The sequence below is a fragment of the Lonchura striata genome, chromosome 10 (genome assembly GCF_050655825.1).
Source record: "Lonchura striata isolate lonStrDom1 chromosome 10, ASM5065582v1, whole genome shotgun sequence".
Classification (NCBI taxonomy): Eukaryota; Metazoa; Chordata; class Aves; order Passeriformes; family Estrildidae; genus Lonchura; species Lonchura striata.
The window spans coordinates 6,809,507-6,836,883 of record NC_140712.1 but is presented as its reverse complement, the minus strand read 5'-3'; the positions used below and the strand labels follow the sequence as shown (position 1 = coordinate 6,836,883).

Genomic DNA, 27,377 nt, shown 5'->3' with positions numbered 1-27,377 from the left:
GAGCCAAAAATGCACTCCCCAAAAGGAGCATGTGTCTGTTTGTCTGTGAAAGGCTCTCTCTGCTGGGCACGGCAGGGGCAGCGCGGGCAGGTGAGGCCCTGGCACAGCCCTCGGGTTATATTTGATTATTTTCTGTCCCAAAGGAGGACCTGTGGCTGCTCCAGCCTGGCACAGTCTGCCAGGATGCTCCGTGCTCCGCAGGGACGCTGAGCGCTCCCACCTAACTCAATCCCGAGCTCTAATTAATTCCATTACAGCCACGGCAACCAGGCACAACTTCCAGCCTGGGCTCTGGGGTGCTCCCAGGGGCTGCAACGTCCAGGGAGGAAGCTCCTGGCAGGTCTGGAGCTGGGAATGTTTCCTGTGCCACGGGGCAGAGTGTGGGCACTGCTCATGGTATCATTAGTGCTGCTAACAACGAAGGGATGGGACTGTTTTTGGGCTAAGGAGGATTTTTTGCTCATCAGTCTCAGAGGCTGTGAGATTTTAGAGGAGCAAGCAGCCGGCCATAGCTCAAGAGCAGTCACAAGCAAAGCCATGGCATCCTGGCCTGGATCAGGGCTGGTGTGGCCAGCAGGAGCAGGGGTCCATCCTTCCCCTGTGCTGGGCACCGGTGAGGGCACACCTGGAGTGCTGTGCCAGCTCTGGCCCCTCAGTTTGGGAAGGACATTGAGACACTGGAGTGCATCCAGAGTGGGCAACGAGGCTGGAGAGGGGCTGGGAACACAAACCCTGTGAGGAACCACTGAGGGAGCTGGGGGTGCTCAGCCTGGAGAAAAGGAGACTCAGAGGTGACCTTATCACTCTGTACAGCTCCCTGAAAGGTGGCTGTGCTCAGGTGGGGCTGGGCTCTGTCTCCAGGAACTGACAGAACCAGAGGACACAGTCTCAAGCTGCACCAAGGGAAATACAGGTTGGATTTTAGGGAAAAGTTATTTACAGAAAGGGTGATAAAGTTCTGGAATGGAGTCCCCATCCTTGGATCCCTGATAAAGTTCTGGAATGTTCTGCCCGGGGAGGTGGTGGATCCCCATCCCTGGATCCCTGATACAGTTCTGGAATGTTCTGCCCGGGGAGGTGGTGGATCCCCATCCCTGGATCCCTGATACAGTTCTGGAATGGAGTCCCCATCCCTGGATCCCTGATACAGTTCTGGAATGTGCTGCCCGGGGAGGTGGTGGGTCCCCATCCCTGGGTGTGTTTAACAAAGCCTGGATGTGGCTCTGGGTGCCAGGGCTCAGCTGAGGTGCTGGGGATGGGTTGGACTCGATGATCTCCAGGGTCTCCTCCATCCTCGTCACTGTGAATTCTGTGAAAGTTTCTTTGTTACAAGGCAATACAGAACTTTCTAACCCAGTGAACAGATGGCACAAGGTTTGTGTTGCTTTTCTAACCCATCACCTTTACTTCTGCTGCACTGTGGATACTTTTACCCAAGAGGCTCCTGTCTCACATGCACACATCTGCTTCTGGGAGAACTTCTGAACTCTCAGTTTATCCTATACAACCCCACCCCTACATTATAAACCCTTCACCATCTTATCAATACAATTTCTCACTTATTTAAAACATTCTTACTTACAATTATAGAAACATAAGTCTATAATTTTTCTCCTTAATGTCTGTGTATTGTATTTTTACATCCATGCAAGCTTCTCCTGAGGCTGCAGATCAAACCCTTCAGTGTCTGTGGAAGTTTCTGGTTTCCTGATTCCCACGCAGGGAGCAGAGGCTGCTCAGCCCCGTGGCCTGGCTGGCACAGGGCTGAGCCTTCCTGGCAAAGGGATCCACTCTGGGCACTCTCTGCTTTTCCTGCATTTCAGAGAGGGCAGGAGAAGGGACTGGGGCACCTGCCTGTCCCCTGCCAGAGGGGACAGGGGCACTTCCCTCCCCAGGGACAGGATCCCTGGCTGCAGCCCTGAGGGACTGGGGCGAGCTGTGCCGGGCTGTGGGCACGGGGAGCACAAACTCCAATGCTTTGTTTGTCACTGCTGGCTTTGTCCTGAACTGCTCTGACACAGAGCAGTGTGACAGCACCCAGCAAGGACTGAATCATCTCTGGGGGACCTCAGCAGTGACAGCGTCCCTGCCCAGCCTGACACAAATGGATTTTAATGCAGTGTCACACGTCACAGGCGGTCCAGCACGGGTGACAGGGACGCAAATGTCCTCCCTGTCTGCTGGGACAACAACAGCAATGTGACCTTTTCCTGCTGCACCTGAGAGGGGACAAATCCCACGGGAACAGCTCTGGGAAGGTGAATCCTGAGGAGCTGCAGCTCCCATAACCTTGGGATGGACCCCCAAGGCTGCTCCAATGCCAGCAGGAGAGAAAGGGGGAAGTGCTGGATGAGTTCTTGGATTCCCTTGAAGAATCTAGGGCAGGGAAAACTGGTTTTAACTAAGAAGCAGCCTAGATGGTATTTATGAAAGTATGAGGGATTAATTCCTGCTGTGGTTGTCTATAGATTTCGTAGATTATATAAAAATGTACTCGGGCAGAACAAAGACATTAAAAAGCAGTATTTAAATTCTACCTAAAATATTCTAACCTCTCCATTAATACATGCTGGGCAGGAAGAGAGTCCCCAAGGGCTGCCATTTTAATTAGAAATCCAACAGGAAATGCTACCTGATGACAGCTATCAGGGCAGGAATCCCAGGAGCCACAGCCAGGGAGAAGGAGGAGGTGTGCAGGGCTCTTTGAGGGGTGTAAGACACCAGGATCCCAGCAATGCCAAAAACAGCAATAACAACTGGGCAGGGGGTTGGATGTTCAGGAAAATCCAGGGTTATAAACCATCCCTGTGTCTGCGGGAGGAGCTCCCAGGAAAGTGGAGCCTTTGGAAGGGGTTCCCTGTGGGATGAGCTCCAAGGAACCCCCAAAGTGCCTTTGGAAGGGGTTCCCTGTAGAAGGAGCTCCCAGGAACCCCCAAAGTGGAGCCTTTGGAAGGGGTTCCCTGTGGGAGGGGCACCCAAGAACCCCAAAGTGCCTTTGGAAAGGGTTCCCTGTAGAAGGAGATCCCAGGAACCCCCAAAGTGCCTTTGGAAGGGGTTTCCTGTGGGAGGGGCTCCCATGGCTCACTAGCTGATGTCTCAAGGAGCATTTCCTGGACTGCTTTTGGATTTGTTGCCTTTTCAATTTCGTTGGCTGCCTCTATCTATGCTGAATATAGCAGGAAAAATTAATACAGAACTCATCTTTTTCTAGCTGACTTATTACTTTGCAGGGTTTTCTTTTTGTCTCTTCCCTTTAAAGGAAAGAACGCCAAGCTTTTCCTTTCTTCCAGGTTGTTCTCATCAGATTTCTCTGAATTCACTTTACTCTCTGGTGTAGAAGTAGCCCAAGTAACTAAAATTGGACTATTTTTAGACTCAGGTAACTTACAATGGCCATTTATATTATTTTTAGTGCCTGTCTCCACCCTGTGCTCCCTCAGTATCTGTTCCCTTTTCATCCCCTCCAGCAGAGCAGCAGAAGGGAAGAAGTTCTAGAGAAGCAGCTTCTACAGAGAAGCTTCACTACAAAACACAAATGGAGCTGCTTTGTGTACTCAGTCGTGTTTACTCTGCTTGGTTCTTGTTCAGTTTAAAGGAAACTCAGCCCTGTGGGAATTCCAAACCTGCCCACTGCACCTGTCCTGCCTTGCCCTCCATGGTCTGGATCACTCTCCAGCTCCAAGCTGATTGAATGACACCTCACTGCTGTGCACCCCCAGGCCAGCAGCAGGAAAAACTGCCCCAACAGAAAAAGCAAAAATGACAGTAGCAGTCCTGAGAAATGACATGGATGGGGGATGAAGTCCCCAAGGATGGCAGCACAGACCATTCCTCACAGCCCCAGCACCTCCGGGGTTCATGCACGGCCGTTCTGGGGGGATCCAGCTCTGCGCCCTGCAGAGCCACGCTGGCTGTGCCTCTGGGGGCTCCAAGCTGGGCCCACCTGGCTGCACCTGCCCTGCAACACAGGGAAGGGCTGCACTGAGCCCTGGGCACGTGGAGAACACCCTGCTCCACCCTGGCACTGCCTGCAGCACTGCCTCACAGCAGCAGTGCATTTGGGGGAGCTCAGGGAATCCCTCCTGGCTGCAGCACTGCCTCAGAACAGCAATGCATTTGGGGAGCTCAGGGAATCCCTCCTGGCTGCAGCAGTGGCTCACAGCAGCAGTGCATTTGGGGGAGCTCAGGGAATCCCTCCTGGCTGCAGCACTGCCTCAGAACAGCAGTGCATTTGGGGAGCTCAGGGAATCACCGCTGCCTGCAGCACTGCCTCACAGCAGCAGTGCATTTGGGGAGCTCAGGGAATCCCTGCTGGCTGCAGCAGTGGCTCACAGCAGCAGCAGCAGTGCATTTGGGGAGCTCAGGAAATCAATCAGTGCTGTCAGCCCAGTGCTGAGCTCTGCAGAGCTGTGCAGGACAGCACTCAGCCCATTCCCTGTGGAGCCCTGCCTGTGGCAGGAGGGTGGAACTGGATGATCTTTAAGGTCCTGTCCAACCCCAGCATTCTGTGATTCCATCACTCCATGAGGGCTGTGACTGCCCCATGTCTGGGTTTGTACTGACACACTGCAGACCCCGCACAAGCTGGGACTCCAGGAGGGGTTCAGACCTACAGCAGGAATTGAGGAAAGCTGACACTGCCTTTTGTCCCAAAAAAAATCCTACAGGAGTGCTCAGACTGCAGCAGGGCTGGATCTGTGCCCTTGAGAGCAAGCCCTGCTGGAAGAGGGATGGAGAAGGCACCAGTGCAGTGCTCCAGTGCTTTGCATTTCCCATAATGGGTATCTTTCCAAAAGCACTGCCAACCCAAGGTGAGCTATAATTCAGTGTCAGATGGTTATGAATGAAGCCAGGTCCCTGAGCCCAGAAAGCTTTTTCAGAGCAAGAAATGGGAGCAGCTGCACCCTATGGGATCAGGCAAGGGCATGAGGGACACCTCCTAGGCAACATTCAGGGAAAGCTTTGGCACTCAGTGATTTTCTGTTTCAAGTAACACCACCAAGTTCTTTCTTTGCATTTATGGCGCTCTCCCCTCCACAAATGGAACTGGGATTAAGCTGCACATGAGTTCTGCCAGAGCAACACAGGGTGAGCAAGTTGGGCTGCTCCAAAAGCCAGAACTTCAGGGTTTCTCAGCAGCCTGTGAAGGCTCTGAACATCAAAAAAATGAAGGTAAACTGAGCATGGGATGAGGCAAATGCAGGGCACTAAACTTGACCTCTTCATATTTCCAAGCCCGGATGGAAGACCCCAGGTGTGAGTCTGCCCCAACAGTTTGGGGCTCAGAACCCTGAGATCCCAGGTCTGTGTCCCATACTCTTGAAATCTCACAGAATATGAGTTTGTGTCCTTCCATTAAACCTGGATTCACAGCACCATCATATTCCAGAGCTGAGTGTCCATGGTGGTGAGACTTGGCAATTCAACGAAGTTTCTCTTCATGACCACCTAGACCTGGAGACCTCCTCCAGGGAATTTGCTCAAGCACACAGATGGGTGTGGGCACTCGCAAGGGCTATAAACAAAATAATCTGAGGGATGAAATTGCACAGCCCCCATGGGAAGAGTGAAAATGGAGTCAGGAACAGATGTCTGATACCCCAGTTATTAGTCTGGATCTCCCTAAACCACCAGGAACCTCAGGCTCTGGAAGGACTGGGGTGGTGTTCAGATGTTTAATGAGTGATTGGTGTTTGAAGCTGAGCTTTGTAGCTCCTTAGCACAGAGACAAGAGATGATCTGAACATCAGGATTTCATTAACGACTCCAGCTGTGCTCCAGATATCGTGGAGGATATTGTGGACTTCTGACAACACAAATAATTTGGGGACTGTCTCTTCTTCAGATCTGCTGGATGATGAAAGGGAGATGAGGAGAGAAGTGTTGAGGAACATGAGCGATGAGGTGAAGGGGCTGGAGAATGTATTAGCATGTGATCAGAGAAAACCCTGATCTGAACCTCAAGGGAAAAAACTGACTGGAAGGGTTTTTGTCCCATCCCTGGCAGTGCCCAAGGCCAGGCTGCACGGGGCTTGGAGCAGCCTGGATAATGGAAGGTGTCTCTGCCCATGGCAGGAGGTGGAACAAGATGAGCTTTAAGGTCCCAAACCAGCCTGGAATTCCATGATATCCCATGACAAGCAGCATCACCCCACTACAGGAAAGGCAGGAGCCCACACACTCAGGGCATTGGGAATCAGAGCTGATGGGGAGCACAGGAGGCTCTGTGGGCAGCTGTGGCTGCACCTGGAACTGCCCAAGCCAGCACGCCCTGCCTGTGACTCAGTGCAGCCAAGGCGACCTGGCAAGCCTGGCAAAGTCGCCAAGGGAAGGCCAGCAGGGCCAGCACACAGCTGAGGGTGGCCAGTCCGTGCTGTCCCCTGCAGCAGGGCTGGGCTGAGGGGTCAGCCCCACACTCTCCCACAGGCAGGATGTCCAGGAAGCAGCAGGATCTCTCCTGGCCATCCCAGGGAGCGGTGGCCGTGTCCCTGCTGCAGAAGCTGAACCTGGCACAGCTGGCTCCCAGTGCAGCCAGCAGGACCCAGTTTTTGGGTTTTTTTTGCTGTCCTGCTCCCAGCAGGCTCCAAGGACAGGGACACTGCTGCCCCTGCAGGGCCACCTCGCAGGTGGTGACCCCACCTGGGCTGCCACCTGGAGTCAGGCACTACCTGCCCTCATGGGGCTGTCCCAGGCTCTTCCCAGCTCGTTCCTGGCCCCGTGTCCTGTCACTTCCCTGCTGCCAGTGCTGGCATCTGACGCTGGCAGCTGCCTCCCATCCATCAGCACTTCCCCTGCTCCATGCCAACTGTCAATTAAGCTGGCACAGGGGTGCAGCATTCCCACCTTCCTGGCTGCACAGAGCATGGAAGCACCAGCCTTGGGCAAGGGGCTGGGTGTTGGCTGGGAGGCACAGTGAGCTCTGCACCAGCTGCAAACCAGAGCTGATGGCAGCAGGAAGAAGCCCCCGTGTGGGGTGCTGATGTCCAGCCCTCCTGTTGAGGAAATGCCTTGGCTGGGGTAAAATATCCCCCGGCCCTTTGAGCTTGGGCTTTCCCCTTCGTTCACTGTGGAAATAGCCTCAGAATACCACGGAACAGCTTCTCCCCACTTCCCAAATAGCAGAGGCAGTTCTGGGGTGGGATCCAACAGCTCACATCTCCCCCAGGAAGGAGGGAGCACGAGGCAGCACAGGCAGGCAAATTTTGTTCTCCAAATGACCAGAAAAATTGCTGGCTAATCAAAACAGGCACTGCTTCACTGATTGTAGCTCCGGCTCCTCTTCCCTCCCAGTCCCCCATTAGCTGATCAGGGTCAACTGCGGGGCGCTGCAGCTCTTCCCCTGTGCCTGCAGGGCCTGCAGGGGTGGGAAGGGAAGGCTGGAGGAGCAGCACATCCTGGGGAACCGCTCCTCAAGCAGGAAGGGGCAGAGCCCTGCAGCGCTGCCACCCTGGGGGCTCCCGCACAGCTCCCGGAGCCTGCGGTGGGCAGGAGGCTGTGCAGGGCTGTGACCTGCTCAGGTGTGTAATGTCCCTGCTCAGGTGTGTAAGGGCCTTGCTCAGGTATGTAAAGTCCCTGCTCAGGTGTGTAAAGTGTAAGATTCCTGCTCTGTGCAGGGCTGTGACCTGCTCAGGTGTGTAAAGTCCCTGCTCAGGTGTGTAAGGTGTAAGATTCCTGCTCTGTGCAGGGCTGTGACCTGCTCAGGTGTGTAAAGTCCCTGCTCAGGTGTGTAAAGTGTAAGATTCCTGCTCTGTGCAGGGGTGTGACCTGCTCAGGTGTGTAATGTCCCTGCTCAGGTGTGTAAGGTCCCTGCTCAGGTGTGTAAGGTGTAAGGACCCTGCTCTGTGCAGGGCTGTGACCTGCTCAGGTGTGTGAGGGCTCTGCTCAGGTGTGTAAGGTGTAAGATTCCTGCTCTGTGCAGGGCTGTGACCTGCTCAGGTGTGTAATGTCCCTGCTCAGGTGTGTAAGGTGTAAGATTCCTGCTCTGTGCAGGGGTGTGACCTGCTCAGGTGTGTAAGGTCCCTGCTCAGGTGTGTAAGGTGTAAGATTCCTGCTCTGTGCAGGGGTGTGACCTGCTCAGGTGTGTAAGGTCCCTGCTCAGGTGTGTAATGTCCCTGCTCAGGTGTGTAAGGGCCCTGCCCAGGTGTGTAAGGTCCCTGCTCTGTGATGTCACCACACCCAAAGGGACAGGGACCAGCCCCTTTCCGCAGTGCTGGGGGAGCTCCAAGGGCAGCAGGGTCCCTGTGCCCTGGCTGTGCAGCTGCACACGGGCTGGGAGCAGGCTCCAGCGAGCTCCCACTTCCCAGCAGCAGATGGCAACTGCTGCCAGCAGCTGCAGGTCCCCAGCCAGCACTCGGTGCAGCACGGCCAGGCTGAAGGCTGCAGATAAGGGGGAGTGCTCTGAGATAAAGCTCCTTCCAAAGGCTCCTGGAGGAGTTTGCTGTATGCTGTGGCTCGGGGAGGGGAGGAAGGAGAGGAACGTGTACCAGCCTGGCTCCACACCTCACCACCTGCATTCCCAGCACTCCCAGCCAGGCAGGATGGAACTGAAGGGTTTTTTCCATCTTCCCAAAGTGGGCTGTTCTTCCTTCCCTGCCAGCTGCTCAAATGACCTTGAAAATGAAAAGCAGAGGGGCAAAAAATCTGTTTATGGGAAGAACCATCCCCGTGTGCTTGTACCTCATGTCCACTAATGTTACTGCCATGGCACACGGGAGCAGATCCAGGGAAGGCCCCTCAAATTCCCTGGAGTGTAGCTGCACTTTTCCCACCACATTGTGGGTGAACTGCTGGATGGACAGCCCAAAAAACGTGACAAATATTGCAGCTTGGAATATCTGCCAACAGCCCCTGAAGATCAAACAATCCCAAGCCAGGCCAGACTGGGGGGTGCCACAGCCCTTGCCCAGCTCTTCCTCCTCCTCCTCCTTTCACAGGAGCTCGTTCATCCTGCTGCCCTCCCCTCCTGCATCTCCTTCCCATTCCAGAGCTGGACTGACTCTGCCTTGTCCTCAACACAAAATACCAATGTGTCTTTCAAGTCTGGAGGGAAAAGAGCTGAAGTGGAAATTCTTATCTGTCCTCCCCACCAGCCTGAGGTGATTTATCAGCTGAAGAGGCTCCTGGTGGGAAGTCTGAGACTGCTGGCAGGGAACAGACCTGGGCAGGGAGCTCAGAGTGCTGAGAGACAAGGCTCACCCCAGTTCCTGTGGAACACTGGAGAAGCAAGGACCACCCTGGATCACAGATTTTTCACTTGAATCATGAATTTTTCTCCTCTCTCCAAAGGACAGCCCTTGCCATCCTTTCTGTGCATTCAAGAGTAGATGGGAAGGAGAGGCAAGTGCCAGCTCCACTCTGCACCTCCCATGGATGCTCCAGCACAGGGCAGGGACAGGGGCAGATCCAGGGAAAGGGAAGTGGGCTCAGGACACCCAGAGTTCAGCAGTGCACTCATTTACTCCAAAGCACCAGAGGAACATCCCCTCCAGCTGGGCAGAGGGCCTGACAGAAGCCTCTGGACTTTGGCTGCCCCAAGTTTGTGTAATTAGCTGCACAATTCCAGCCTAATTCCCTGCAGCCTCAGCAAGAGGCACACAGTTGGGATAAAGTGTGATTAGTGGCTGTTTGGGTGATGCACACTGGAGAGGAGGCTAATCAGCCCTGTTCCAGGGACAGCCTCTCCAAACTGGGCTGCACTGAGCAAATCAAGAGGAATTAACACCCGGCACTTTGCTGGGTGAAAAAAATATATAAATGAAGAAAAAACAAACACAGCTGCTGCGTCTTAACTGCTCTCCACCCTCTCTGGGGACTTGAGGAAAAGCAGGCCTGTCAGCTCCTTTAAGGGACATTATCCTCAGTTTCTCCCCAGTGTTTACAAGGAACACTGTCAGTGCCAGCACAGAGAGAGGCTCTCCCAAAGTTCACCCTCTGGAGCTCCTCCATGCTGGAGCAGAGCTCAGGTGATCCCAGGGGAGGGATCCAGCTGTCCCTGCTCCCAGGCTCTGCTGTCCTCAGCCATCTTCAGCTCCTGACTCACCCCTTACCTCAAGATCTGCCCTCAGGCCAGCCTCCTTCTGCTCCAACACACACAGACCCTGATTGTTTCCTGATGACCCGTCCTGGCTGGATCCAAACCTCAGAAACAGACTCCCCAAATTCCTGCCTCTCTCCAAAGCCCCAGGAACTGGACACCCAGAGAAACCGCGACCCCAGCCTCACTCTGCTCATGTCCCCTCATGACCCCAAGCCCATGGATACATCCCAGGCTGATGAGGCTGAGATAAAGATGGGAATGCCCCACCCAGGGATGGGCTCTGTTCCTGTTGAGGAGCGTGAACAGTGTCCCCAGCCCTGGGGACAGGGCACCCTGCAGAGAGGTGTGTTGGTGTCACAGCTCTGCAGGGTGGCTCAGAGTGCCTGGTGGCTGCAGCTGATACCTGTGAGGTGCCTTCATTCCACGGCAGGGGACACGGTGGCACTCCAGCCCTGTGGCTCAGCCCACGCCCAGGAGGGAGCCAGGAGAATTCTGGTGTTTCTGTTTTCACATCACATCTCTCACTTTCTCTTTCCAGCTGTCACCAGAGGCAGAATGTTCCCCCTGACGAGGCCTTCCCTGATTCCTGGCTTTTCCCTCATAAATACTGGATGAGCAGATGGCAAAGACACCATCAGCAGCAGCTCAGCAGGGACAGGACTTTGCATGTGTCACTGACACTCCCCGTGTGTGCTGCCACCACGCCAGCAGTGCCAGGGGTTGGACAGGGGCCATATTCATGAAAAGGAGGGCAATTACCTGCTCTCTTCAACACTATGGCACAGTTTTGTTGGGAAGCTTCAGGACAAGCATCACCCAGCTCTGGCAGCTGCTGCTCTGCAGGACTTGTGGCTTGGCAAGGGAAGGAGACACAAGGGAGGAACAGGTACCAAGATTCTCCTGACCATGTGAGAGCAGAGAGGATGAGAGGCACTGGCATAACAGAGAACAGGGGCCAGGCACTCCTGGGAGTGAAAAGCTGGGGGGAAGATCAGCACCGTTAGAATCCTTCCCAGGTGAAGTGGTGTTTGGATGAAATTAATAAAAAAGTGCTTGTATTGAAGTTCTAAATGCACTTCCAAGTCCTTTTCTAAGAAGGAAAATGATTCCATGCATTGCAAAGAGATTTCAGAAATATTTTCCATTCTAATGTGACTCTGGGAATGTGGAAATTGCCTCACTCTTTCCTCTAGTCCTCAGAGTATTCCTGCTTAAGCAAAAGTGGGAGAGGGAGGAGTTAGAGCAGGAAATGAAGCTTAAAAATATGCCTCCTTATGAGAGAAGCAAGAATAAAATGTCTTAGCCCTGAAAAAGTTACCACATTGATTTCTGCTTCATAAAAATGAGGTTAAGTTGAATGCATTAAGCTGGCAAACTGGATAATTGCATGTCCTGAAACTGTCTTCCAAACAGCTCTTTTCACAGCAGGGCTCAGAAAATAACTTCATCAATGAGGCTGCTGCCCATTAAACCCTCACATAGCTCCCTGGGCCGGGCTCTTGTCCTTCCCAAGAAAGATTTCTCCTTCCTTCACCTCAGACTGGTGGGGAAATCAAAGCTGTTTTCTTCCATTGCCGTATTTGTGGCAAGGAGAAAATTGGGTCAAAGCCAAAACTGAGCCCAGGTTTCCAGCTCTGACTCCCCACACAAACACTCCCAGAGCCTGGAACTGGGCTGGCAGAATGGAGTGGAAGGAGAGCTGCTCAGAGGCAAAGCTTGGCCTCTGAGGGGGTTGTGCCCTGGGGAAGAGCATCCCTTCCCTTCCAGTGGGAGGGCAAGAGGAGCCCAGGCCCCTCTGCAGGGCTGGCACTGCCCTGTGCTGTGCTTGTTGAGACAGCTGGAACAAACAGAAGAACACCATGTGTTTAACAAGGCTTCTCTTTTTTTTTTTTTTTAGCAGTATGTTGTCTTTTTATACCCTCTCACAAAGTTTATACCTATTCACTGGCCACAATAAATCAACATTATATTCAGTGGTGCAGGGTGGTCTCCACCACTGTTTTCCTCCAAAATCTAGCTGCAGGCCCCTCTTTTATTTCTTCTTCTCCTCCATTTCCACACCAATGGCTTGGCAGAACTCATTTCAGGGGCAAAGGCAACTCTCATCAGCTCCTCTTCTTCATCTAACTCTGACTGGCAGGGCAGCTGTGAGCCCCTTCCCCACTGTGCCCCAGCCCTGTGCTCACAGCACAGGAGGATGCTCTGAGGGGAGAGGAAGGAACTCACTTCAATCTCTCCTGGCAGAAAGCAGCTCCTCACTGCCATGCTTCTCAAAATCCCCTTCTCCACCAGCCAGCTTGATTTTTGGCCATGGTGCTGTCTGGGCCGAGCTCCTGCCTCATTCACACAACTCCCAGGTCTGGCACGCTCCTGTCCAGCCCTGCCTTGCTGAACACAACCAGAGAGGCAGGGAAATGCTGTTCCCTCTGGCTGTCTCATTAAACTTTCCCACTTGATGTGAATGCAATCAATAGTGCCTTCCTGGAAGAGCCTTTGAAGAGGAGCCATTAATTTGCACCCACTTGCCAGGGCTAATGTGCCTTAGACAAACTGGCCTCCAAGTCTAGGCTGAGCTGGCAGAACACGACTCCGAGGGACAAAACCAGAGCTGGCACTGGATCAGGAGCCCAAGTGCTAAGAGAAATCTCTCTCTGAACAGTTCAGAAGCTGCCTCAGCTGCCCCCAGCACCAGCACTGTCTGTGATAATGATGTGCTGACAGCAGGCTGTGCAGGCTGGGGGCACAGACGCCCTGGGGTGCTCAGTTCCTGCTCCAGAGGGTGCAGCCCTTCCAGAGGCCTTTACAGTGCTCTTTCTATGGAGCACAGCCCTTCTGAGGGCTAAATCTGTGCTCCCACACATTTCAGGGAATGGCCACTGCCCTGCTGCTTCCTGAGCTCACAGAACTGGGATGTGATTTAGAAGTTCCCTGTAACTTTGCCATTGGAACACAGGGTTGGTCAGACCCCTGTCCCTGTTACAAACACAGCTTACAAAAGCTGCTGCACTCTGCTCAGCCCTGGAGGGCTCTGTCCAGCTCTGGGCTCCTCAGGACAAGAGGGACACGGAGCTCCAGAGGCTGCGGAGATGAGGAAGGGCCTGGAGCACCAAGGCTGAGGGGGCTGGGGCTGTTCAGCCTGGAGAGCTGAGAGGGGCCCTCAGCCCTGGCTGTCCCTGGTGTCCCTGGCTGTCCCTGTGTGCAGCACTCAGAGCAGCCCAGGCTCTGCTCCAGCCCCAGCGATGGCCCCAGAGCCTCGGGCAGGGCCTGAGGCCAGGAGCTGCCCCTGCACAGGAGGCAGAACTGCCCTGGGCAGTGCCCAGCCCCGAGCAGAGCCCAGAGAGGCTCTGGGCTCTCCTCCCTGGGGATTTTCCAGAGCCCTCCCAACACAATCCCTTCCAGGCTGACCCACCGTGTGGCTCAGGGGAAGGTGGCAACTCCTCAGCTGTGCCCTGTGTGCCAGCCCCAGGCCAGGCTGGGCCCGGGCTGCAGCTGGAACAAACCCCCTCAGTAAAGCTCCATCAAACCTCGGGAAGCGACAGTGGCAGGAGGAGCCCTGGTGCCAGGCTGCAGCACATCCCTCTGTCATTGTAACAGCACTGGTAATGAAGCCTCCAAACACAATGGCCCGAGTCAAATGTGGGCACGGAGCTGAGGCAGCTGGCACTGGCAGAGCACAGGGGGTGTGAGCTCCATGAGAGACAGCAAACCTCCAGGGGATCAGGGATCATCAGGAGAGCAGCCTGTGACTTTAGGAAACCTGCACAGCCCAGGCCAGCAGGAAAGGCCAGGCTGAGGGACCCTGTGACCCCTGACAGAGCCTGGGCACAGGCAGCACCCTGGCATTGCCCTGCTCACCCCTGCTCATGGGGACTTCCTGCAGGAGGGAGGGTTTAACCCCACTGCTGCTGCCCGGGGCAGTGCCCAGCTGGTTCTGATACATGGGCACCTCCTGAGACAGCAAATGGCTTTCACTGCCACAGCCTGGCTCTGAGCTCCTGCCCTACAGACACTCTGTGCCCTAATCCCAAACCCCACAGCAGGTATTCCCACACACACTGTGTGCCCTAATCCCAAACCCCACAGCAGGCATTCCCACAGACACTGTGTGCCCTAATCCCAAATTCCACAGCAGGTATTCCCACAGACACACACTGTGTGCCCTAATCCCAAACCCCACAGCAGGTATTCCCACAGACACTCTGTGCCCTAATCCCAAACCCCACAGCAGGTATTCCCACAGACACTGTGTGCCCTAATCCCAAACCCCACAGCAGGTATTCCCACAGACACTGTGTGCCCTAATCCCAAACCCCACAGCAGGCATTCCCACAGACACTCTGTGCCCTAATCCCAAACCCCACAGCAGGCATTCCCACAGACACTCTGTGCCCTAATCCCAAACCCCACAGCAGGCATTCCCACAGACACTCTGTGCCCTAATCCCAAACCCCACAGCAGGCATTCCCTGCTCACACCCTGCTGTTGACACAAGACACATTAAGCACTGCCAGGAGGTGACTGGAGAAAAAAGAAAAGCTTTTTCCTTTTCATGGCAAGCTCCGTGGCTGCACAGCTATTCAAATATTTGCCTGGCTCCTTACAATTCATTAGAAGCCATTTTTGATGATATTCTCTTTGAAACTGTATTCCCAGTGCCCAGGTGGGGAGCTGAATTTGCATTAGAGCAGTAGAACTTCCTGCCAAAGACCAACTCCTCCAAAAAAACTTTTCTGGGTGTCTTTCTCCTGGCACAGGGCAGGGGATGGAGCACTGGGGATGCCCATGGGCAGGAGAGGGAAAATGCAATGTAAAGCAATAAAGAACATCCATCTCCTCATGTTGTCTGCTCTCCCTCCACAAGGATGTTGTGATGCACAAGTGACAACAGTTCCATGTGAGAGGCTGTGGTACAATCTTGAAAAATCTCTGACTGATATTCCAGCAAGAGGCTTTTGCCATTTGTTTCAGGGCAGCCAGGATTTTCTCTGAGAGGAAAAGATGTCTCAAATTTGGGGTCACTTTGTGCAGTGAGAATGAAAATTCCTGTATCTTGCATTATGATTTTAATAAGCTGCAAGCACTTTAAAGAGCAGCGCTTAATAAGGCTTCAGAAATGAGGTAATGCAAATTAGGGAAGAAGCCCAGCCCCAGTCTCCCTCCCAGCCACACTGCTGGCGTTTGTTGAGTCTGATTTTACCCAAGCCTGGTCAGAAGTTTTGATGAGCTGCTCTCCTGGGCCTCCCTTGCTGTTTAAGAGGACACAACTGCAAATCCTATTGAGAAAGGATCTGCTCAGCTCCCTTGGAGCTGCCTGGGCTGCCTGGGAACAGCCACTCTGCCCAGCTCCTCCCCTCCCAGGATCCACTCACAGATTTGGCGTAGCATCCCATCCCCCTGTGTGGGAATCAGGAAACCAGAAACTTCCACAGACACTGAAGGGTTTGATCTGCAGCCTTGGCAGAAGCTTGCATGGATGTAAAAATACAATACACAGACATTAAGGAGAAAAATCATAAACTTATGCTTCTATAGTTGTAAGAATATGTTTTAAATAAGTGAGAAATTGTATTGATAAAATGGTGAAGGGTTTATAACGTAGGGGTGAGGTTGTATAGAATAAGCTGATGTGGGAAATGGATTTGTAGGGAATTCTCCAAGCCTGCCAGAAGGCTCACACTCTGTGCAAACCTTGAGATAAGAAATGCTGACTTAGAAATGCCATGGGATAGGACAGACATTGCTGAGAGAGAATGGAACCAGAAACAAATTTCAGGATGGCCTTGCAAACAAGACTGGATACTTTGGAGAAATGGAACTATGGAAGATGCATTTTGGATGATTGGCTTTAAGGCATTTACAGCATGGTGTGAGAAAAGCTGATAGGCCAAGAAACACTTATAATGTAATGAGGAAATAGTGGGTTTCTGATTGTGATGGAGTGAATTATAACATCTGTATTGTCTCACCTTTCTCATGAGACTGAAAATGGAATAAAAGTTTTTAAAACACCTCTCAGTTGCCCCATCTCTGGGTCAGAAAAGGGCTTAATCCCATAAATTGGTGCCCTGTGTGAGGACTGAACTCACAACCTTGAGAGTTCAGATGTTCTCCCAGAAGCAGATGTGTGCATGTGAGACAGGAGCCTCTTGGGTAAAAGTATCCACAGTGCAGCAGAAGTAAAGGTGATGGGTTAGAAAAGCAACACAAACCTTGTGCCATCTGTTCACTGGGTTAGAAAGTTCTGTATTGCCTTGTAGCAAAGAACTTGTGACTACTCTTGAGCTATGGCCAGCTCCTGGCTCCTCTAAAATTTCAGTGCCTCTGAGACTGTTTATCTGAGCAATAACATCCCAAAAATAGTCCCATTCCTTCATTATTAGGGGTGACAATGATACCTCAGGCCACTAGCCACGTTATTGTAATTGCATTTAGGAAGGGCTACAGATAGGTCAGAAGAAACAAAAGGAATTAGCAAATCAAAGGAGACTCACTTGGGAGCAATATTCTCATAGCTTCTGGAAGCTCTTTCCTGGTCCTTCCACACAGGCCCTCCAGCTTTGGGTCCGTTTTCTAAACAGCTGAAGATTCTGAAAAGTGACATCATCTTTCAGATGGTCTGATCTCTGCCCAGTTGTTACTGGGAAATTGTTACTGGGACCTGAGAGGATGCATTCCCTCCCTCCTGAACCTTCTCTGTAATATGGAAACTCAAGGGAAGAAAAGGACAGCACTCAGGCAAGTTTGCAAGGTTTCAATAACATAATAGCCTGAAAATCATCAAATTGTCCTTTGCTTCAAGTTTCAGCTGCAAAACCCAAAAGATGTATTTTTCTTCCTGAAAAAAATCTGAAAAATCCTCACTTATGACAGTATTATCATTGTGATATATATCAAACCCAGATAGTTCCTTTCCTTCCCATCACAGTCCCTTCCACAGAGTCTGCAATCAAAACATTTTGGTTATCTTGGCCCATGTGCTATTTGGAAACCAATTTACAGGAGCAGGATTGTGCTGTTGTTCCAATGAACGTGCGTAAGTCAAAATAGTTTGATGTTAAATACAGATTAGTGCACCCCAGCACCAACCACAAGGTAGATGCTGTGCATACAACGGGGAAAGCTCAGCAAATTGAGAGGGTTTTGACTGCCAGTCTGACCTGAGTGGCTCATCCTGACTGAATCCATGGTGTTTCTGCTGGTTTTCTGTCTGCAGGATGAGGTCTGTAGGATGTTCCTGTTCAGATTTCCTTTCTCTGGACACTCTCTCAGCTCAGCAGTGGGGAGAGCCAACTCCCTAACCCTGGGACAGTGGGACAGTGGGACAGTGGGACAACTGACCCTGGGACCATGTGCTGCAGGTCCAGGAACCCCTGAGCAAGCTGGTTACCCCAAAGAAAGGCTGAGATAACAAGAGTTTCTCTGGGGGAGGACAAGGCCTGGTTGGAGCAGCCCTGTTTGCTCTCACCTGTACTCCTGGCCTGGGGAACTCCAGGGAACATCACTGGGGCTGGTGATACAGATTTGAGGCAAGCCAGACCCCAGCCAGAGTGAGTGCAGCTGCCTACACTGCAATCAAACTCCCAACGGCAGGGGAGACACGGCAGACACTCCAAAAAGACTCTATTTATGTTCTGCCCTCCTGGTAAATTCATTCGTGGGACCACTCATGCAAAATGCATAATGCAAATGAAACTGCTACATTTGGAATTAAGCTTATTTTCATACTCCAGTGAACACGAGTGCATTAGATTGTTTTTCTTGCCTTTTGCCTTCCTTTTCTCTTCAGGTTGTTAGCCCAGCTGTATCCCCAGAGCACTCTCTGGGGTGTGGGGAGGAGGGCAGAGGCTGCTGGGACTCGCAGCTCCAGAGCCCACGGACTCCTGAGCAGCGCTGATGTGGAACTGATGAGTGCCTGGCTGCTTTACAGCACTGCAGCCCTCGAGAAGGCTGCTCCTGCTCACTGCAGCCTCGGAGATAAATTCATGCAGAGCATGGACAATTGCAGGGGAATGAAGGGAGAGGCTGCTGGCAGCTTGGGGAGTGCCCCCTTATCCCTGCCCTGGCTCCAGCAACACAAGGAGCTGAGGGTGCTGTGTGTGCTGGGCCTCTGCCTCCACGGGATGGGACTGCCCCAGCTCTGTGCAGTGAGGTGTTGCTGTGCCCACACACAATGGCACGGTGATCCCTCTCTGTCCATGCACCTCTGCCCTGCACACGCTCCCCTAGGGCACACACACTCCTCCCCAGGGGCCCGGCATGCCCTGCTCACATCACCTCTCCAGCTGATCTGCTCAGAAGCAAAGAGCTAAAGAGACACTGCCAGCTGATGAGGCATGGACTGGGATGGGGAGGAACCACAGAGACCAGACCTGCAGCACCCCCTCTCCCAAGTCCTCCTCTTGCAGACCCCACAGTAAGCCTGGTCCAGCACTGCTCTGTCCTGGCACTCCCAGATCAGCACTGGTGGGTGCAGGGAGGAAAGATGAATGTGGCCTTTCAGACAGGGATCATCTGTAGGCACTTCAGAGGAAGAGAGCTGCCAGCATGGCTGCAGGGAGCACAACTCCCACGCAAGCATGAAGCAGCACTCCCCTTGCCTGTCTCCCCACTGCTTTGTGGCAGGCACTGCAGCAGTGACCGGGGATCACCCCTTCCCCCTGCCTCCCTCCTCGGTGTGGAAGCTGGAGAAGCTCCCAGTGTCAAACCCTCTGCAGGAACGGCAGCCTGGGCCGAGCCCTGTTTGACACAGGCGGTGGTGTTTGCTGTTTGGGCTCTGCAGCGCACACAGATTCTGCATTGCAGTCCCAAACTGCAACCAGCACCATCCCTGCCCTGCCCTGGCAGCACTGCCCCACCCAGAGGGCACCCGGCTGTGCTGTGCCAGGGCCCAGGACAGCAGCATGGAACATCCCTGGAATGGCATTAGGAGACAGAAGCTAGGGATGGCTGCTCGGTCAAACTACGAGAAGTGAGAGAGGGAAAACCACTGATCTGCTTCTGTCTCGTCATTTTTAAAACAAATTCAGTACAAAACATCAAAAATCCTTCAGTCCTCTTCAAGCACCTCCTGGAAGGGAAGTCAAGGAGCAGAGGGAAACAAGTGGGGAGCTGTGCAGTGCTGTGGGTGCCTGGGAATCTGGGAGAAGAGACTGAGCCACCACCTCGGATTAGGGGAGAGGGAAGCAAAGCAACCGCGGGAGAGGCCAACACACCTGGAGAGATTTCAGTGCCCTGCTCAGCCCTGACTCACTGAGTCACCCCAGAAGGACACTTGTGCTTTGTGCTTTGTCCACCTCTGTGCACTGCTGCCTGCACCACGAAGCCAATGAACACACAGTGAATTCTGAGGGCTGGGCTGCCTCTCCCCAGCACCTGTCCAGCACCTTGCCCAATGTCAGACCTCAACGAGGCTCTGCTCTGCTCTAAGGGAAGCCCTCACAAACGGTAACACCACATGGATGAAGGCTGAGATTTGTGAAGCATGCCCCAGAGTGCTCTCCCTGTGAGTGTGGGCTGCTTGGAGGAGGGAAGGGCTCAGCTCTATCATGAATTAGTGTTGTGACAGCTCGCTGCAATCGAGCCATGACTTGCATGGTTGCTTCCCCTTCACATTCCCAGGAGCATGCTCTGCATTAGATCATGCTCTGCAGCAGGCTCTGCTCCAAAACACAACACAAAGTACAGGGACGAAGATGAAATTGCTCTGACCAGCTTTCCTTGTCTTGAAAATACGCTCCTGACATGTGGAGAGAGATGCAGGGAGCTTTCTCTCTGCTTCGGAGATCACAGAGACAGGAGGAAAACAACTCATTTTTAAGCTACTTTGCAAGGTTGCGGCTTCCCCCACATTATTCCTGACAACTCACCCTGCATCCTGGAATAGCCCCTGGGAGCAGCACAGGGTTCCAGGCTTGTGGGGATCTTGCTTTTCACCAGACCTTTTTCTGCAGATTGCTCCTCCTTCCTTTTTCTCTTTGCACAGTGTCAGAGAATATAGAAAGCAAGAGGGTTCTAACACATGTCCATGCTTATCTCTTCATTCAAGAGATAAGCACAAAGCAGCAGATGGCAAACAGATGCCACAGGTTCTGCAGATCAGCTGTCTCCAGCCCTTTCCTCAGAGCTGGTCCTGGACCTTTGTGGGCTCTGAGAGGGCAAGCCCTCACTGCCTGGCTGATTGCTCTGCTCACCAGCCACACAAGTCCTGCAAGGGGCCCACCTGTGCCCACCCTCCTGCCAGCCACTCCACAGATCATGTGGATGCCAATCCCAGAGCCCACAGCACCAACAACGTGCAGAATTCCCTCGGGAACCTGCTCCAACAAAGCATCAGGCCCCGACACAAGGGGCAGGAAGGAGAAGGGGCGTTCAAGGAAAGCACTTGTGGGAGAGCAGAGCTGCAGGCAGAGCCCGGGGCTGTCTCACCTCCTCCCACTGGTGGATGTAGCGGATGAGGCGGGAGAGGCGCAGCAGGCGCAGCAGGCTCAGGATCTTGGTGAAGCGCACGATGCGCAGGGCCCGCGCCGTCTTGTACACCTCGGAGTCGATGCGCGTCTCCACGATCAGGAAGATGTAGTCCACGGGGATGGAGGAGATAAAATCCACCACGAACCAGCTCTTCAGGTACTTCATCTTGATCCTCTGCGGGTCCAGGATGATCTCGGTGTTGTCCTCCACCACGATGCCTGTCCGGAAGTTGAGGACGAGGTCGATGAGGAAGAACGTGTCCGAAACCACGTTGAAAACAATCCATGGGGTGGTGTTTTCGTCCTTGAAGAAAGTGATGCCCACAGGGATGATGATCAGGTTCCCTACCATCAGCAGCAGCATGGTCAGATCCCAGTAAAACCTGGACAGCAAGACAGAGACATGTGAGATCAGGCACAGAGCAGGAGGTCGGGGAGCCCGGGTCAGCTGCACTGATGAACTCATCCATCTCTGCTGTCAGTCATTCCCCGGCTCTGTGCTCCGCCTGAGCACTGCACAAGCTGCTAATTGACTAATTAATATCAGAGGAACACTTCTGCTCTGCCTTCAAGGGCTCACAAAGGAGCTGAGCCAGGGCTGGGCATGCCTGCTTGAACACTTTCCTGGGACCTGGGAGCTGCCTGGGGAGAGACTGAAAAACCTGTGGTTGCTACAGGGACTGCTGGGTAAGGAGAGAAGGACTGGGGAGACCTCAGAGTCTGTGTGTCAATAAAACCATGTGGGGTTAAACCATCAGGCTGTTCTTCTGCTGTCTGATCGTTCTTTAGAAGCAGCCAGCACTGACAGCTTTGGGATCAGGATGGAACTGGAGCCTGTGCTCTCATCTCCAGCCTTCAGTGCCCAGCTGGACTCCAGGAGTTGAGCCCGCACGCTACAGGCTCCTGTGTTGTACAGAAACAATCAATAAAGCTTGGAGTCACGTGCCTAGAGACACCTATTCCATGTCTAAGGACAGTAACACCAACATTTAACTCCTGTTCCATGAAGCAGTCTCCAGGAAGCTTATCTTCACTCCAGTAGCAGCTCAGTGTTATCCATGGACCTTACTGTATCACTCAGTTTTGTTCTGAAGGCACACACAGTCTGAGTAGAACCCCTAATTTATATGATTGGGATTTTTAAAAGATTTTCCACAGACACACAATCAGACAATGTGGTCCCATCTTCTCCAGAGTGAGGACTAAAACCCTTCCCAGTGTCAGAGCTTGCTGAGGAGCCTCGCTGCCCAGCACACTGGTGCTCCAGTCCCCTCCTCACGTGTCACATGTAGATGCTGATGCACTGTGGGCTCACACTGCCAAGATTCCAGCAGCCCCACGTGGGGCACTATGGGTCAGCTACTCTAATATCATTAGTTATTAATACAATAATCTGCCCTTTGTCTGATTATTGTATTATCAGGAGATGAGCAATCACCTCAACAGCAGTGAGAGCATCAGTGTGACCCTGCATTGACACTGATTTATCAGAGGGAAGTGCTGGGTTGCTGAAGGACGTGCACATGCTGCTCCTCTGTCTAACCCTCTACAGCCAAAATTTCCAAAATGTTTCAGGAGAGCTGGACTTGCTTTAAAGGCCCTCAAGTGCTACCTTGGTTAGTGGCTGTTTGGCTGGAACCTGCACCAGGCTGAGCTGCTGCAGAACAGGATTTTCAGAGCAAGGCAACTACATGGTTTGTTAAACTCTCAGCAGGGAAACCAAAGGGCAGAATATACCTTAAAAGCCTTCTCGTCTAGAGCCTCTCTCCCTGGTAAGAACACTTTAAAGCACCTAAAAGCATCTTCAAGATTCCAGCCTTTGCCCATGTACAGGCAGGGTCAGCAGCCAGCAGCACCCCAGCAATTCTCGCAATCATTCAGCAGAGGCTGATGGGAACTGATTTTAGAATAAGCGAAGTTACTCACTAACGAGCTTTCTAAAAACTACCTCAGCTCTCTCCTCCTGGCTCTCAAGGTGCCAGGAATCCTCCCTCAGTCTGCAGGCACAGGGGTGCTGCCAGCACTCAGCAGTGGGATTTGTCCATCTGCCTCCAAGAGCAAGGCTGTGGCACCCAGCAATATGCATTAATATAAATCCGTGTTGTGAGCTTCCTTAATAAGGGCCCGAGATGATGCTGCAGCTTTCCCAGGCAATTAATCTGGATAATCGCACAATAGCAGGAAGTCTGGAAGCAGTGTGTGCATTATTACTGAAAATAAATAACCTGCCAGCCATCCTTCATTTGCCTTAGGGAATACACAAGGAGATAGGCCCAAAGAAAATGAGTTTTCCCAAGTTTCAAATCAATGGCATGAGCCTGGCACGGCCAGGTTTGCAGTGCTGGGAAGGTATGTGTCTTTCTTCTGAGATCTTTGCTTTTTTTATGCCTCTTTTTTAGGCTGGATGGTGATTTCTACACTTGGGGACATGCTCAGCAGTGGCAGGACGGCTCCCAGCTCAAGGAAGATGTTTTGCACATACACAAGGCCAGTGAAATGCTTTCCCCTGACTGCAGCACCCCCTGCTAGCCCAGCCTCTCCCTGTCCAGTGTGCTCAGCTCTCCTGCATCCTGACTTGCAGCAATTCCTGACCTCCTCCAGCTCTCCCCTCCCAGCCTGCTGCTCCTGAGCTGCCCTGAGCAGCAGGGTGTGCAGTGTGGGCAGGGGAGCAAGCGCTGAACCCCACTGCCACTGTCCCTTCAGCACAGCTCTCCTCAGGGCTGCACTGCTGACTCCACATTACTGTCACGGCCCCTCAGCTCTGACCTTTAAAGCCACCACTTAAAACCAGGCAAGGGAAACTTCTGTATCCACTGATCCCTCTAATGAAGGTGCCAGGGAAGAGACAACCTCGGGGCTCCATGAAGGAGGCAGACAAAGTTGGAACACACCAAGAATCTGGCCTGCACACCAACTCCAGCACCTGCCTTTCCAATGTGAACTGCCGGGGAGTAAAAATTCCCCTGTTAAGATTTGCAGAGCTCCTGCACATTTCCATTTCACCCGCATAGGAAGCAGGATCTGCTCAGGGTGGCATCAGTGCATTTAGACTTAATTAGACTCTCTGGGCCCACAACACCTCAGAGGTCTGATACCATCCAAGTGTCATTTTGCATTTGCTCCCAGGAACATCTTTCCCCTCCCTGTAAATTACTGGCCACAATGACTAACGGTGCATGTGATGTATGTAAGGGCAAGCACCAGCTATTAATAACCCATGTTTTCTAGATTTCTGTTGTTCCTTTCACCCAGGGATTCCACGGAGCTGACAGTGATGAAATTGGCTCTGCTGCACCCAGGAGAGGCAGAGTTATTATCCCTGCCTTGCACACAGAGGAACCACATGGCAAAGTGAGGAGCGTGGGGTCTGTCCATGGAAGGCTGAGGCTAAGCAAGGGTTAGGACCTGAATCTGATTTTTGAGTCTAAACGGATCTGAAGCTGTTCGCATGGCTTGCAAAAGAGCCTAACAGAGATGCATCTCTGGGATGTCTGATATCCTGTCTTCTTCTCACTTCTCTTCCTGTTTCCAAAAGCCTACATAAAAAATTAATAAATATGAATGTATTGTTTTATTACAGTTGACTCAGTGGAACTGAACAGCTCAGAGAACAGGGAACAGGCAGCACTACATAAACCAGATGTCTTGTTCAAACACCCTTGGTTTTTATACCCCATCCTACTCTCTGCACACTCCTTGGATCTGGAAATCACATTTTAACATGCACCACTACCTCGGATCTCTTAATTCCCAATGTATTATTTAAACAGAATGTATCTGAGAATTACTGTGGCACAGGCACTTCAGGAATATGTGCTCCTTAAGCACTGCTGTGTCACTCAGCTGATGTGACAGCCTGCACACTCTGTAGGTATTGGGTTGTGGGTTTAGAATGCTGGACCAACTTTCTGCTCTGCCTAGAGCACACCGTGACAACAGGGAATATTGCTTTTGGAAGTAATTTTTTACAATTAAATGAAATTTCCTTTTCCAGTCCATGATGCAGTGTGGGCAATTGTAGAGCATGAGCTCAGGAAGTGAGGAATTGGAGAGAAAGCAGAGAATCCCAGAGGTGAGAGGCTCAGCAGCATCACTGGGTCACAACAGCACTGAAACCCTGTGCATCTGTGGCTTCTGAATTTCTCTTCTGGCTCCACAGTGTTTGCACAGTCCAGAGAAAATGGACTTGAGTGGCCTCACCTCTAAATTAACAAAGCTTTTTGGGGTTTTCAGCTCCTGCTGAAGGGCAGCCAGCTCTGGGTTGAAGCACAAATAACAAGGCACCTGCCTGGCACTGCCAGGGGCCAGGAGATTCTCCCCAGCAGTGGAACTGAGCTCCCAGCCCGTGGCCAGCCCTGCTGACCTCCCAAGAACAGCTCTTCAATGAGCACAGCTCGTTCAAAGCAAGCCCAAAGCCAAACCCAGCTCTGTCCCAAGGCTCGGTGCTGACTCCAGAAACAGAGTGCCACCTACTGAGTCCCACACAGTATGGAACCTCCATCCCCTGCCTGCTGGGGAGGAAGTGCTCCTAAATTCCTTCTGAGTGCTGGAAACCTGGGCTTCTCTCCGGAGTGGCAGCTGCCTTTCCTGGCTCTGGACTGCACACTGGATCAGGTGGCCTGGCAGGAAAGAGGTCGTGCTGCAGTTCCCAGGAGTGCTCCGGGGCTGGAAACAGAAATCACCTTTTGGAAAGCGCAATCAGGGGAGGTCAGGGTGGCTGGAGCCACAGTGAGAGCAAAGTTTAATCCAGGAACAGCTATTCACAGAGACAGGTGAACAAAGAGAGCAAGAGAAAAAGCATGAGGAGATCCTCCTTGTCTCTGGGAGCATCCCTTCTCCCAGCTAAGAGCAGGCTGCTTCTACTGGAGAGTTACAGACTTTGGTCTGCCCTAGAGATAAAGGAGGAACATGGTGATTCACTGCTCCTAAACACACTAAAGGACATTTAACCACCTCCGAGTCCACCAGTTCCCTTGTGGGAGGAATTTGTTTATTTATAGAGAGTTTACTCAAAGACCTGTGCACTTGGAAACTTCTTTATCATGAATACTCACCAGAAAAAAGAGTTAAACAAGTTACAAAAATATTCTGAGTGCTGTATAATGGGAAGGGACCCAGCTAAAGGAAAAGACAAACAGTTTTAATTCTTTCTGACCCTTCTATGCAAATACTCTGCCATCCTGACTAAAGCCCCTGGGAGCACTGCTAATTAACCATGCATTCTGACAGCACAGGAGAGCCTGCTGGGTCCCAGCTCCATCCAGATTTCCCTGGATGCCTGCATCTCCTGCATGCCTGCATCTCCTGGATGCCTGCATCTCCTGGATCCCTGCATCTCCTGCATGCCTGCATCTCCTGGATGCCTGCATCTCCTGGATCCCTGCATCTCCTGCATGCCTGCATCTCCTGCATGCCTGCATCTCCTGGATCCCTGCATCTCCAGTATGCCTGCATCTCCTGCATGCCTGCATCTCCTGGATCCCTGCATCTCCTGCATCCCTGCATCTCCTGCATGCCTGCATCTCCTGGATCCCTGCATCTCCTGTATCCCTGCATCTCCTGCATCCCTGCATCTCCTGGATCCCTGCATCTCCTGTATCCCTGCATCTCCTGGATCCCTGCATCTCCTGCATGCCTGCATCTCCTGCATGCCTGCATCTCCTGGATCCCTGCATCTCCTGCATCCCTGCATCTCCTGCATGCCTGCATCTCCTGGATCCCTGCATCTCCTGTATCCCTGCATCTCCTGCATCCCTGCATCTCCTGGATCCCTGCATCTCCTGGATCCCTGCATCTCCTGTATGCCTGCATCTCCTGGATCCCTGCATCTCCTGGATCCCTGCATCTCCTGCATGCCTGCATCTCCTGGATGCCTGCATCTCCTGGATCCCTGCATCTCCTGGATCCCTGCATCTCCTGGATCCCTGCATCTCCTGCATCCCTGCATCTCCTGGATCCCTGCATCTCCTGGATCCCTGCATCTCCTGTATGCCTGCATCTCCAGTATGCCTGCATCTCCTGGATGCCTGCATCTCCTGCATGCCTGCATCTCCTGGATCCCTGCATCTCCTGCATGCCTGCTTCTCCTGCTGGCTCCCGGCTGCTCCTGGCTGCTCGGGGGCACCAACGCCAGGGCACTGCCAGGCATGGAGAACCAAGAGCGGGGCCCCAGCTGGCTGGGAAAGGGCTGCACCCACAGCACCTCCCCATGGGTGCTGCAGCACAGCTCTGGTGCCAGCAGGAGCCGGCAGGGCACGCCCCTCCCTGGGGCACAGCGGGCTGCAGCTCAGCGGGATGGGACAGGGCTCCCATGGAATTCCTGCCCTGCCAGGAGCACAAGGCCCGTGGCAGTGATGGGCTGGAGTGCTGACACACGCAGGTGGGTGATGGAGAGATCCCCCCAGCACACATGGGCTGTGGGCCCTGCAGCACTTTGCATCTGGGTTCCTAAAAGCTCCTGTGCAGTCCCTGACAGAATTCCCATCAAATTCAGCTGGCGCTTTTACTCAAGGCAAGATATTCTCCAAGGTCTGCACTTAGCCTTTGACTTAGATTATCTTCAATCTACATAATTGCTCACCTAATCTCCTCCGAGCAGTGCCCAATTCCAAACCCTGTTTCCAGTTTAGAACATGTGCTCATATTATTACCTTAAAATATAATTACATGGATTTTGGTAAGTGGAAAATTAAGGAAGCTATTGCTTATGTAATACTTGGAGATGGCATTTGCAGTCCAAGCAAGGAAGTATTTTCATTGCTTCTCTATCATTAATTTTTAAATCTAACACTACATTATTAAACAATAATCAACACCCTACATTTTTCAAAGTAATGTCCAAACATTAATTAAATCCCAGCAGATATAATTAGGAA

General features: G+C 52.6%; 1 protein-coding gene across 1 annotated transcript in view; it reads right to left on the bottom strand.

Annotated features, from left to right (window-relative positions):
• Positions 1-27,377, bottom strand: part of HCN4 (hyperpolarization activated cyclic nucleotide gated potassium channel 4) — a 101,131-nt gene that overhangs the window by 50,451 nt on the left and 23,303 nt on the right. Inside the window, exon 2 of the mRNA XM_021554167.4 lies at positions 20,462-20,885. Coding sequence (XP_021409842.3) covers positions 20,462-20,885 — 424 coding nt within the window. The remainder of the gene's footprint in view (positions 1-20,461; positions 20,886-27,377) is intronic.